Raw genomic sequence first — 12,448 nt, forward strand, 5'->3', positions numbered from 1 at the left:
ACCTTCTGTCGCTCCTTACGTTTGATAATACCCAGCCTTTGGATTAGAACAAATGCCCATTAGACCAGGCATTAAAAAAATCATTGTAACAGGCAGTGTGACATTTTGACATGTTTATGCATATAAAAAGGAAAATCGAGATTTAACCGATCGTCTAGATTTTAGGAAGTGCTGAAAAATCGATCGGAGCAGAGGCGGTTTTAATAGGCGCCTTATAGAGAATGTCAGCATCTTCTTCAGGAAGCTGAGCAGCCCAACCCCCCGGGATAGCTGGTCCCCAGGAACCTTTTCACCGCAAGCAAGGTTGAACAGGGAAGGGCAGCCGCTATCTAGTCCAGGTTATTCAAACATTAAACATCGGCAAATTTAAAAATAGCAGACTGTCCAGATACACCGCCCACACTCCATTGCTATAAAAAGATCTCGCCAGTGTAGCCTTTTGTACTCACTTCGCTGACACTACCCCGGGCTTTAACACGACATTGATCTTGTACTTGGCTCCTGTTAGCAGTTTGATGGTCCGGTTTTGTCCGAATCGCTGACCATCGACTTTGAAATACACCGGCCCGTCGCCGGGTTGGATTTTCAAAGAGACGGCGATTTTCACTAAACTGGGGATTTCGCCCATGATCGGCAACTGGGCGCCTCAATGTTGGCGATGAGGCAGGCGAAGGGAATACTGTACAGTAACAAGGAGGTTCTGGCTCCTTACCCCATGGGCAATGAAGCAGAGCCAGTAGAAATCCTTCAGTATGTGCACACTGCACAACCAGGACTGCAAACATCAACCTGCAAGGGCTAAATCCACTCTGATTGCACACATAATCCCTCGCTGCAATGTACAGACGTCAGCACTCCACCGTCAGTGACGGGCATTGCCGAATGAACTGCAGTTCTTATAAACAGTAAAAATGACATGTTATATAACATCCTCATTGTTGTACATTCTGTGCAAATGCGAAACCCAACCACTTACAATATAAAAAAAGCATTTTGGACTAAGAGGTTTACGAATGAATATTCACAGACCAGTAAAATATATCTTAATGAAAATGTATGTTTCTCTCTCCACAGAGGCTGTCTGACCTGCTGACTGTTTTCCAGCATTTTCTGTTTTTATTTATAAGGCATCTGCAGTATTTTGCTTTTGTAAAAATGTAGGCGCGTTTGTTAAATATAATTCATTACTAATTGCAGAACAAGTCCTTCTTCCTATTCTATACGTGTATTCAGCAATAAACATTCATAAATCAAGAACATGCCCAAAGGTTACACAACAATGTATTTGTATTTTTGCTTTGATTTAAAGCTGATTCTCGAATCACAGTAGTTCACTTATAAGAAAGGACGTTACACGTGTATATCAGTAAATGTTATTATATAGAAACTACATACCTGCATTTGTAACGCTATCTTGGTCTAAATTCACCCGAGTTGCACATATAGGCCTAGAAATTCAGTTGGTTGCGCCAGCCGTTAGTGCCTTAGGAGGAGTAGATGTCGGGCGCTAGGTGGCTAGCGCCCGGGCGCAGCGCGATCTGCGCCTCGCCCCAACTTCACTAGAGATTTAGCGGCGGCGCAAAGTCTTTGCACGCACTCAGCTGCGCGTGCAGATCATGACGTCATTTCCTCGTGCAATGCCCTTTGTGCGCCCCCAACTGGAACTTCAGTGGCGACGCCCCATTGTGCGCCTGGCGCCCCTAGCGACTGTTAGAGTGGAACGGTGCTCAGCCGATGCGGGGCGCGGGGGGCGCAAATTAAAGGGCACTCCTCCTGCACTATAAAAGGCTGCCATTTCGCAGCACTCCTTCTTGAGAAAAGGATCTTTGGAGAGAGACCAAGGTAGATAGCTTTCTGCTTTGGCCCAACACTCGGACAGGTACTATAGCAAAATACTGCAGATGTTGGAAATCCGAAATAACAACAGAAAATGCTGGAAAAACTCAGCAAGTCAGGCAACATCCGTGGAGAGAAATTTGAGTTGACGTTTCGGGTTTGACCCTTCTTCAAAACTGGAGAGAAAAGGAACTAGATCGAAGGCAGGGCTGCGATCGGACAAAAGAATAAAAGAACCAAAAGAAGTAAAAGAGATTAGAAGCTAGACGAGATGGTAATAGGCTGTGATTAGGTGTAAAGTGTACTGGCAGGGTAAAAGATAGCTGCCAGGTGTGAGAGAGAAACAAAAGGAAAGGGGGGGGGGAAGGAAAGGAGTGGAAAAATATAAGTGAAAATGAAATAGGGGCCGAGGTTATGATCTGAAATTGTTGAACTCAATATTGAGACCGGAAGGCTGCAGAGTGCCTAATCGGAAGATGAGGTGCTGTTCCTCGAGTTTACGTTGAGCTTCCGTGGAACAGTACAAGAGGCCAAGGACGGTGAGGTCCGAGTGGGAATGGAGCGGTGAATTGAAATGACAGGCGACCGGAAGCTCGGGGTCACCCTTACGGACTGAACGGAGGTGTTCCGCAAAGCGGTCACCCAATCTGCGTTTGGTCTCCCCAATGTAGAGGAGACCGCATTGTGAGCAGCGAATACACTTTACACCTAATCACAGCCTATTACCATCTCGTCTAGCTTCTAATCTCTTTTACTTCTTTTGGTTCTTTTATTCTTTTGTCCGATCGCAGCCCTGCCTTCGATCTAGTTCCTTTTCTCTCCAGTTTTGAAGAAGGGTCAAACCCGAAACGTCAACTCAAATTTCTCTCCACGGATGTTGCCTGACTTGCTGAGTTTTTCCAGCATTTTCTGTTGTTATCTCGGACAGGTACTTCTGGCTTCAGGCCACAGCTTTCCACTAGTCTTTGCCTTCATTGACATCTCATTGTTTGCCAGCATATTATGGGGGCTGCAATGGGTGTCAACGCTGGCTTTCTCAATTACATCCAAAGGGCTCACAGACGCCGTGAGAGAGTGGCAGCCCTGGCTAGATGGAGAGGGGGCAACAGGCGTCGGGAAAGGAGGCCTTACCCACCCAGGGTATACCGCCAGCAGTTCTCCTATCTCAACATGTTTGAGGAGCAGTGTGTTCGGAGGCTGCAATTCAGAAGGGACGTGGTCACAGAGATCTGCCAGCTGCTTGGCGGTGATCTGCAGCCACAGCTGAGGTGCAGGACGTCTCTGTCGGTGGCAGTGAAGGTGACGGTGGCTCTCAACTTCTATGCCACCGGCTCCTTCCAATCCGCTACTGGGGACATTGCCAACATCTCCCAGTTCGCCGTGCATTGCTGCATCCGCCAGGTGACTAATGCCCTTTTCAAAAGGAGACGTCAGTTCATCTCCTTCTCCATGGCCCTTGCCAAGCAGCAACAGCGTGCAATGGGCTTTGCAGCATTCGCGGGCTTCCCCATGGTGCAGGGCGCCATTGACTGCACGCATGTGGCTTTGCGGGCACCTCTGGAGAATGCCGAGGATTACTGCAACCGGAAGGGCTACCATTCGCTGAATGTCCAGCTGGTGTGTGACCACAGGCAGCTCATCCTAGCTGTCAATGCCCGCTTTCCAGGCAGCAGCCACGATGCCTTCATCCTGCGACAGACTTCTGTGGCAGACATGTTCCAGGCACAGCCTCACCCACGAGGATGGCTTATCGGGGACAAAGGCTATCCTTTGTGTACCTGGCTGATGACCCCGCTCCGTGCGCCCAGCACCCCTGCTGAAGAGGGATACAACGAGAGCCATCAAGCGACCAGGAACATCATCGAACAAACAATCGGCGTCCTGAAGCAACGGTTCCGCTGTCTGGATCGTTCCGGTGGAGCCTTACAGTATTCGCCGGAGCGAGTCTCCCATTTCGTGGTCGTTTGCTGCATGCTGCACAACCTGGCTATCCGAAGGACTCAGCCACTGCCACCAGAGATTGGAGGACCACCTCAGGAGGAGGAGCAGGAGGAGGAGGAGGAGGACCAGCACAGGAGGGAGGCACAAAGTGCAAGGGCCGCCCGTCGCCGGCTTATTGAACGTCGGTTCTAGGCCCCCTCTCAGGGAATGGCTTGTGCCAATGTCAGCAGATCAATGTAGCCACTCCACAAGCCCTCAGTCGAGCAGGGCAACCAGGACTTAACCAAAAAACCATGCACACTGCAATTTAACAACAATAATTTATTGAAAACCTCTGCCCTTCCCACATTACATGCTCATGTGGAGAAGCCCCCTCCAAAAACACAAAACTACCAGTCTCGGCCTTACAAAAAGAAAGAAAGACACCAGTCTCGGCCTTACAAAAAGAAAGAAAGACACCAGTCTCGGCCTTACAAAAAGAAAGAAAGACACCAGTCTCGGCCTTACAAAAAGAAAGAAAGACACCAGTCTCGGCCTTACACAAACACAACTGCACCAGTCTCGGCCTTACAACAAGCACCAGACATTTGTGCATACCTCTACTTTTTTCCCTGCGAGGGCGATGCCTTGCGCATCCTTGCCTGGCCCCTGCCCGCCCTGCTGCTCCTCCTCAATGGAAGCCCAGTGGCTGCAGCAAGGCTGGGGGAAGGCTGCTGAGGGGCAGATGGCGAGATGGCAGATGCCCTTGGGGGTCGGCCTGCACCAGCTCTGGCCTTGGAGTGGCCGGCTGCTGACTGCTCCAACTCTGGCTGGGCGGCAGCAGTCTGTCCAGCAGCTCGTGGCAGCTGCAATGCGGAGTGGCAGTGTCGGCTGCAGGAATGGTGGCAACCTTGCAGATCGCAGGTGCTCGCTGGTCGCCTGAGACATTGGCACTCGCACGGGCCAGCACTGCAGCATGCGCAGCAAACAGCTGAAGAACAGACTGCTGGGCTGCTGCTGCGCGGCGAGTGCCCTGGCGATGCCTGGCTGATCCAGCGAGGGTGGCAGCAGTTAGTGCCCGTGTGGCCCTGGTCTGTGTCCGCATGACACCAGCCAGTGAATGGACGACACGACTGAGCACTTGGCTAGAAGCCGACTGTGCTGCCGCGAAGTCCTGCAGACTCCTGGCCTGTGCTGCACTGAATTGTTCCAGACTCCTGGCCTGTGCTGCACTGAATTGTTGCAGACTCCTGGCCTGTGCTGCTCCGAATTGCTGCACACTCCTTGACAGAGACTCTATGGAGTCAGGCATCCTTGCCACTGCAGCCATGAGCTCAGTGTGCCTGCGCTCAGCCTGGACGGCCATTTCCTCTAGGAGGCGCACCTCCTCTGCGCTCACCGTCGCAGGACTGGAGGCCGCACTCGCCCTCTGGGGAGAAGTCCGCCGAGCTTCCCCACCCCTCCCGCGTTGCTGCAGGCCGCTGGGCCCCGGAGCTTCACTCTCCTCCGACCCTTCCCCCCCCCGGCTCCCCTCCAGGGAAGACGTGTCCCCTACATCGCCATGGGCTGGCGCGGCTGAGGGTGGCACTGATGGGCCGGCTTCCTCTTCCTCCTCCTCATCTTCCGAAGGGCTGACAGTGGCAGCTTGAGGGCCCGCCTCCTCATCTGGCGATTCACCATCTGAAAGCAGGAAGGCACAAGAGTAGCTTTAGAGTGAGGACAGGGCAGCAGCGAGGGAGGCATGAGTGGTGCCATTCATCGCATTGGTCGGACAGTGGCAAAGGATGCTGATCTGATGCGCAAGTGCAACGAGAGAGGTCCAAAAGGTGATGCCCTTACCATTGGTGCCCAGAACAGGGTCGGCATCTCCACTGGCGATGGGGCCAATCAGCCAGCCTGCCATAATGTGCTCCACATGCTGGTCAAGGTCGGAGAGCTCTTTGAGGTCAGGACGGCCTCCCCCGGTCTCAGTTCGGTTGTGCCGGTTGTGTGCCACCTTGGCCTGCAAGAGAAAGGACGGCCTCTAAGTACAGTGTGAAGCCCTGATCTTGTCTGCACTGCCTCCCATGGTCGAATAGCTTGTACAGTGTGTAGCCCTGATCTTGTCTGCAATGCCTCCCATGATTGAATAGCTTGTACAGTGTGTAAAGTGCTGAATGTGCAAGTGATTTTCATGCCAGTCCCATAGCTGCTGGATGAGGGCTGGCCATTAGGGCTTTCAGGTCCCTTTGCCCATAAAGTGAGGTGCACATGCAAGGATGAGGAGGAAACTGGAAAGAGTACTCACCCTGACAACCCGAGTGAGGTCGTTGAACTTCTTCCGGCATTGCACAGGAGTCCTGGCAACCACGCTGTTGAAAGACACCCTGTTGGAGACCTCCCTCCAGGCTTTCCGGTAGGCGCTGGGCAGCGGCCTCTTGCCACCTTCTGGGAACAGAACATGGCGCCTGCGCTCCACTCCGCCAACCAGCAGCCTCAGGTCACCGTCGCTGAAGCGCTGCGCTCTCTCCCTGGCCTTCTCCATAGCCCTGGGCGTTGTGCAGGTGAAGCTGAAGTGGTCAGGCCTAGGTTGAGGGCTGCAGTGTGCAGGGCATGGCAGGCAAACAAATCCACCCTCCCCCTTTAAGAGCTGACTGGCGCCAGAGTGTCTGCCGTCAATCGAGAACTCGCCGCACCTGCGCTGCGCCCGGCCTCGGGGGTATCGCTCAGCACCGCCGGCTTAGCGCCTAAAGATAGTCGTGCATCGCCTGTTTTAGCGCAGCAGCAACCTCTTGGGGTGATGCGACTGAATATCGGCGAAGGGGGTGCGACTTTGCGCCGGGCGCAAACTTTAGCGGCCGCCCGACTTTACCGCCCCAAAAGTGGCTATACTGAATTTCTAGGCCATAATCCTAGGCCACATCTCTCAAACACCAATGGGTTGTACAGGATTAGGGAATTAAATTCACTACCAAAATAAGGCTGGCTTAAGAAAAATGCACGTGCATCTCCAAATGTCACTTAATCTAAAGTCATTCTGATTCCAGGTACGATTCCTCTTCACAAACCATAATCAAGGCTAGGATCAAATATTCACCATGTTCTTCTAAATCCATTCCAATTGCAGTCATAATATCGCTACACTTCTAAATGCAAGGATCTGCAATAGTGGTATATGAATAATAGAATCATAGAAATTTGCCGTACAGAAGGAGGCCATTCGGCCCATCGTGTCTGCGCCTGTCGAAAAAGAGCAATCCAGCCTAATCACACTTGGTCTGTAGCCTTGCAGTTTACATCACCTTAATTGCATATCCAAGTACTTTTTAAATGTGATGAGGGTTTCTGCCTCTACCACTCTTTCAGGCAGTGAGTACCAGACCCCCACCACTTTCTGGGTGAAAAAAGATCTCCTCAGCTCCCCTCTAATCCTTCTACCAATTACTTTAAATCTATGCCCCCTGGTTATTGACCTCACTGCTAAGGGAAATAGGTCCTTCCTATCCACTCTAACTAGGCCCCTCATAATTTTATACACCTCAACTGAGTCTCCCCTCAGCCCCCTCTGTTCCAAAGAAAACAACCCCAGCCTATCCAATCTTTCCTCATAGCTAAAATTCTCCAGTCCTGGCAACATCCTCATAAATCTCCTCTGTACCCTTTCTAGTGCAATCACATCTTTCCTGTAATGTGATGACCAGGACTGTACGCAGTACTCTAGCTGTAGCCGAACTAATATTTTATACAGTTCAAGCATAACTTCTCTGCTCTTATATTTTATGCCTCGGCTAATAAAGTAAAGTATCTCATATGCCTTCTTAACCACCTTATCTACCTGTCCTGCTACCTTCAGGGATCTGTGGACATGCACTCCAAGTCCCTCTGTTGCTCTACATTTCTCAGTATCTTACCGTTTGTTCTATATTCCCTTGCCTTGTTAGCCCTCCCCAAATTAATTAACTCACACTTCTCTGGATTGAATTCCATTTGCCAATTTTCTGTCCACCTGACCAGTCCATTGATATCTTCCTGCAGTCTACAGCTATCTTCCTCACTGTCAACCACACAGCCAATTTTTGTATCATCTGCAAACTTCTTAATCTTGCCCCCTACATTGAAGTCTAAATCATTGATATATACGGTACCACAAAAAGCAAGGGACCTAGTACTGAGCCCTGCGGAACCCCACTGGAAACAGCCTTCCAGACACAAAAACACCTGTCGACCATTACCCTTTGTTTCCTGCCACTGAGCCAATTTTGGATCCAACTTGCCACTTTCCCTTAGATCCCATGGGCTTTTACTTTTTTGACCAACCTGCCATGTGGGACCTTGTCAGACAGAGGCTTTGCTAAAATCCATATAGACTACATCAAATGCACTATCCTCACCGACCCTTCTCGTTACTTTCTCAAAAAATTCAATCAAGTTAGTCAGACATGACCTTTCCTTAACAAATCCATGCTGGCTGATCTTGATTAATCCGTGTCTTTCTAGATGATTTAATCTGTCCCTCAGGATTTTTTCCAATAATTTTCCCACCACCAAGGCTAGACTGACTGGCCTATAATTACTCGACCTATCGCTTTCTCCCTTTTTAAACAATGGCACAACATTAGCAGTCCTCCAGTCCTCTGGCACCATGCCTGTAGCCAGAGAGGATTGAAAAATGATGATCAGAGCCTCCGTTATTTCCTCCCTTGCCTCTCTTAACTGCCTGGGATACATTTCATCCAGGCCTTGCGATTTATCTACTTTCAAAGATGCTAAACCTCTCAATGCTTCCTCTCTCTCTATGTTTAACCCATCTAATATTTCACACTCTTTCTCCTTAACTACAACGTCTGCATCATCCTGCTCTTCTGTGAAGACAGACACAATGGCCTAGAAATTCAGTTGGGCGCGCCAGCCGTTAGTGCCTTAGGAGGAGTAGATCTCGAGCGCTAGGCGCTTATCGCCCGGGCGCAGCGCGATCTGCGCCTCTCCCCAACTTCAGGACACATTTAGCGCCGGCGCAAAGTCTTAGCGCGCGCCCTGCTGCGCGCGCAGATCATGACGTCATTTAATAGTGCAACGCCCTTTGTGCACCCCAAACCGGAACTTCACTCGCGCCGGCCCATTGTGCGCCGGGCGGCCCGAGCGACTGTGAAGTGGAACGGTACACAGGCCAGCCGGGCCGCGGGGAGCGCAAATTAAAGGGCACTTACCCAGCAGTATAAAGGCCAGCCATTTTGCAGCATTCACTCTTGTGCAACGGTTTTTTGGACAGAGACCAAGGAGGAGAGTTTACTGGTTTGGACCAACACTTGGACAGGTATTTTTGGCTCAGGCCAGAGCTTACCAATTATCTTTGCCTTCATTCAGAGCTCAGTGTTTGCCAGCATATAATGGGGGCTGCATTGGGTGGCAACGCTGAATTTCAGCCTTATGCCAGAAGGGCTTACAGACGCCGTGAGAGAGTGGCAGCCCTGGCTAGACGCAGAGGGGGCAACAGGCGTCACCAACTGAGGCCTTACCCACGCAGGGTATACCGCCAGCAGACCTCCTATCTGACCATGTCTGCCGCGATGTGTGTTAGGAGGCTGCGATTCCGAAGGGAGGTGGTTGCAGACATCTGCCGGCTGCTTCAGAGAGATCTGCAGCCACAGCTGATGCGCAGGACGTCTCTGTCGGTGGCAGTGAAGGTGACGGTGGCTCTCAACTTCTATGCCTCCGGCTCCTTCCAATCCGCTACTGGGGACATCGCTAACATCTCCCAGTTCGCCGTGCATTGCTGCATCCGCCAGGTGACCGAAGCCCTTTTCAGAAGGAGACATCAATTCATCTCCTTCCCCATGACCCTGGACAAGCAGCAGCAGCGTGCAGTGGGGTTTGCAAGAATAGCGGGCTTCCCCATGGTGCAGGGCGCCATTGACTGCACGCATGTGGCTTTGCGGGCACCTCTTGAGCATGCCGAGGGGTACCGCAACCGGAAGGGCTACCATTCCCTCAATGTACAGCTGGTGTGTGGCCACAGGCAGCGCATCCTAGCTGTCAATGCCCGCTTTCCAGGCAGCAGCCACGATGCCTTTATCCTGCGACAGACAACTGTGGCTGACATGTTCCAGGCACAGCCTCCCCCAAGAGGATGGCTTATCGGGGACAAAGGCTATCCTTTGTGTACCTGGCTCATGACCCCGCTCCGCGCGCCCACGACCCCTGCTGAAGAGGCATACAACGAGAGCCATCAAGCGACGAGGAACCTCATAGAACAAACAATCGGCGTGCTCAAGCAACGGTTCCGCTGTCTCGATCGCTCCGGGGGAGCCCTCCAGTATTCGCAGGATCGAGTCTCCCAATTCGTCATCGTTTGCTGCATGCTGCACAACCTGGCTATCCGCAGGACTCAGGCACTGCCACCTCACGTTGGACCACCACCTCAGGAGGAGGAGCAGGAGGAGCATGAGGACGACGAGGACGAGGAGTACCAGCCCAGGAGGGACGCACAAGGTCCAAGGGCCGCCCGTCGGCGGCTTATTGACTGTCACTTCTAGGCTCCCTGTCAGGGAATGGCTTGTGCCAATGATAGAACATGATTGCAGCCGCTCCGCAAGCCCTCAGCCGGTTAAGGCAACAAACACTTCAAAGATCAAACATGGACAATGTGAATAAATAAAATGCTTTATTGTACAAACTCTGGGCCCTTCCCACATGAAAACCAAAAACAGACGAAACCCCCAAAAAACACTCAAACACATTACTCGCTCCCACAACCTGGAGAGGATTAACAAAATAGGGCAACTAAAATGGCCGTCATTCTCGGCCTTCATCAAAAACAAACATCACATCATCGGCCTTCAAAAAACAAACATCCAATTCTCGGCCTCAAGAAACAAACACAAATGGCCACACATTCGACTATTTGGCCCGCTAGGGCGATGCCTTGGCCATCTTTGGGTGGCCCCTGCCCGCCCTGCTGCTCCGCCTCAAAGTAAGGCCATTGGCTGCTGCAAGGCTGGGGGCAGGCTCCTGAGGGGCACATGTCGTGATGGCAGATGCCCTTGGGGGTCGGCCTAGTCGAGGTCTGGGCGTCGAGTGGCCGGCTGTTGATTGCTGCAGCTGTGGCTGGCCAGCATCAGTCGCTGCAGCAGCTCCTGGCAGCTCCACTGGGGGAGTGGCAGTGGCGGCTGGAGGAATGGCGGCAAGCTGGCGGATGGCAGGTGCTCACTGGTCGCCTGAGACACTGGCACTCGCCCGGGCCAGCACTGCAGCATACGCACCAATCTGCCGAGGGACAGACCGCTGTGCTGCTGCAGCGCGCCGGGTGCCCTGGCGATGCCTGGCTGACACAGCGAGTGTGGCAGCAGTGAGTGCCCGTGTTGACCTGTTCACTGACCGCAGCAGAGCAGCCAGTGACTGGACGGCACCACTGATCACCTGGCCAGTCGCTGACAGATCTGCCCGGTATTCCGCCCGACTGGTGGCCTCTAAGGGCCCGAACTCGGCCACACTCCGAGAGAGGGAATCGATGGACTCAGGCAACCGTGCCACTGCCGCCATGAGCTCCATGTGCCGGCGCTCCGAGTCCGCGGACAAGTCTTCGAGGCGTTCCATCTCCTCGGCGAAGAGCATCTCCTGACTGGAGGCCGGACTCTCCCTCTGGGGAGAAGGCCGCCGAGCTGGCCGACCCTTCCTGCATTGCTGGAGGCCGCTGGGCCCAGCAATTGGACTCCCCTCCGACGCATCCCCCCTCTGGGGAGAAGGCCGCCGAGCTTCCACCCCCCTCCCGCCTTTCTGCAGCATGCAGGTCCCAGGAGCTCCCCTCCCCTTCGACACTTCCGCCACGCTGCCCTCCAGGGAAGACGTGTCCCCTACATTGGCCTGGGTGGCCGCGGCTGAGGGTTCCCCTGATGGGCCGCCTTCCTCTTGCTCCTCCTCCTGCTCCTCCTCGGAGGGTCTGTCACTGGCAAGTTGAGGGACCTCCTCTTGACCATCTGAAAGCAGGAAGGCACAAGAGTAGCTTTAGAGTGAGGAGAGGGCATCAGTGCGGGATGCATGAGTGGTGGCATTCAGCGCATTGGTCGGACAGTGGCAAAGGATGTAGATCTGATGCGCAAGTGGGACGAGAGAGGTGCAAAAGGTGATGTCCTTACCATTGCTGCCCAGAACAGGGTCGGCATCTCCACATGCAACGGGCCCAATCACCCGGCCACCCATGAGGCGCTCCACGCGATGTTGCAGGTCGGTGAGTGGCTGGCTATGGGGTCGGCCTCCCCCGGTCGCAGTCCGGCTCTTGCGATTATTCGCCAGCTTGGCCTGCAAGAGAAAGGACGGCCTCTAAGTACAGTGTGTCACCGTGATCTTGTGTGCACTGCCTCCCATGGTGGAATAGCCTGGCCAGTGTGTCGCCATGATCTGGTGTGCACTGCCTCCCATGGTGAAATAGCCTGGCCAGTGTGTCGCCATGATCTGGTGTGCACTGCCTCCCATGGTGGAATAGCCTGGCCAGTGTGTCGCCATGATCTGGTGTGCACTGCCTCCCATGGTGGAATAGCCTGGCCAGTGTGTCGCCATGATCTGGTGTGCACTGCCTCCCATGGTGGAATAGCCTGGCCAGTGTGTCACCATGATCTGGTGTGCACTGCCTCCCATGGTGGAATAGCCTGGCCAGTGTGTCACCATGATCTGGTGTGCAATGCCTCCCATGGTGGAATAGCTTGGCCAGTGTGTTAAG

General features: G+C 53.1%; 1 protein-coding gene across 1 annotated transcript in view; it reads right to left on the minus strand.

Annotated features, from left to right (window-relative positions):
- Nucleotides 1-843, minus strand: part of LOC147121406 (CB1 cannabinoid receptor-interacting protein 1-like) — a 43,231-nt gene extending 42,388 nt beyond the window's left edge. The window contains exon 1 of the mRNA XM_085981630.1: nt 450-843. Within this exon, the coding sequence (XP_085837756.1) occupies nt 450-628 (179 nt within the window). The 5' untranslated portion in view covers nt 629-843. The remainder of the gene's footprint in view (nt 1-449) is intronic.
- Between the last annotated feature and the right edge of the window lie 11,605 nt (nt 844-12,448).

The sequence above is a fragment of the Somniosus microcephalus genome, chromosome 3, assembly GCF_052327205.1.
Source record: "Somniosus microcephalus isolate GS21.2 chromosome 3, FLI_Smic_1.0, whole genome shotgun sequence".
In the NCBI taxonomy this organism is placed as follows: Eukaryota; Metazoa; Chordata; class Chondrichthyes; order Squaliformes; family Somniosidae; genus Somniosus; species Somniosus microcephalus.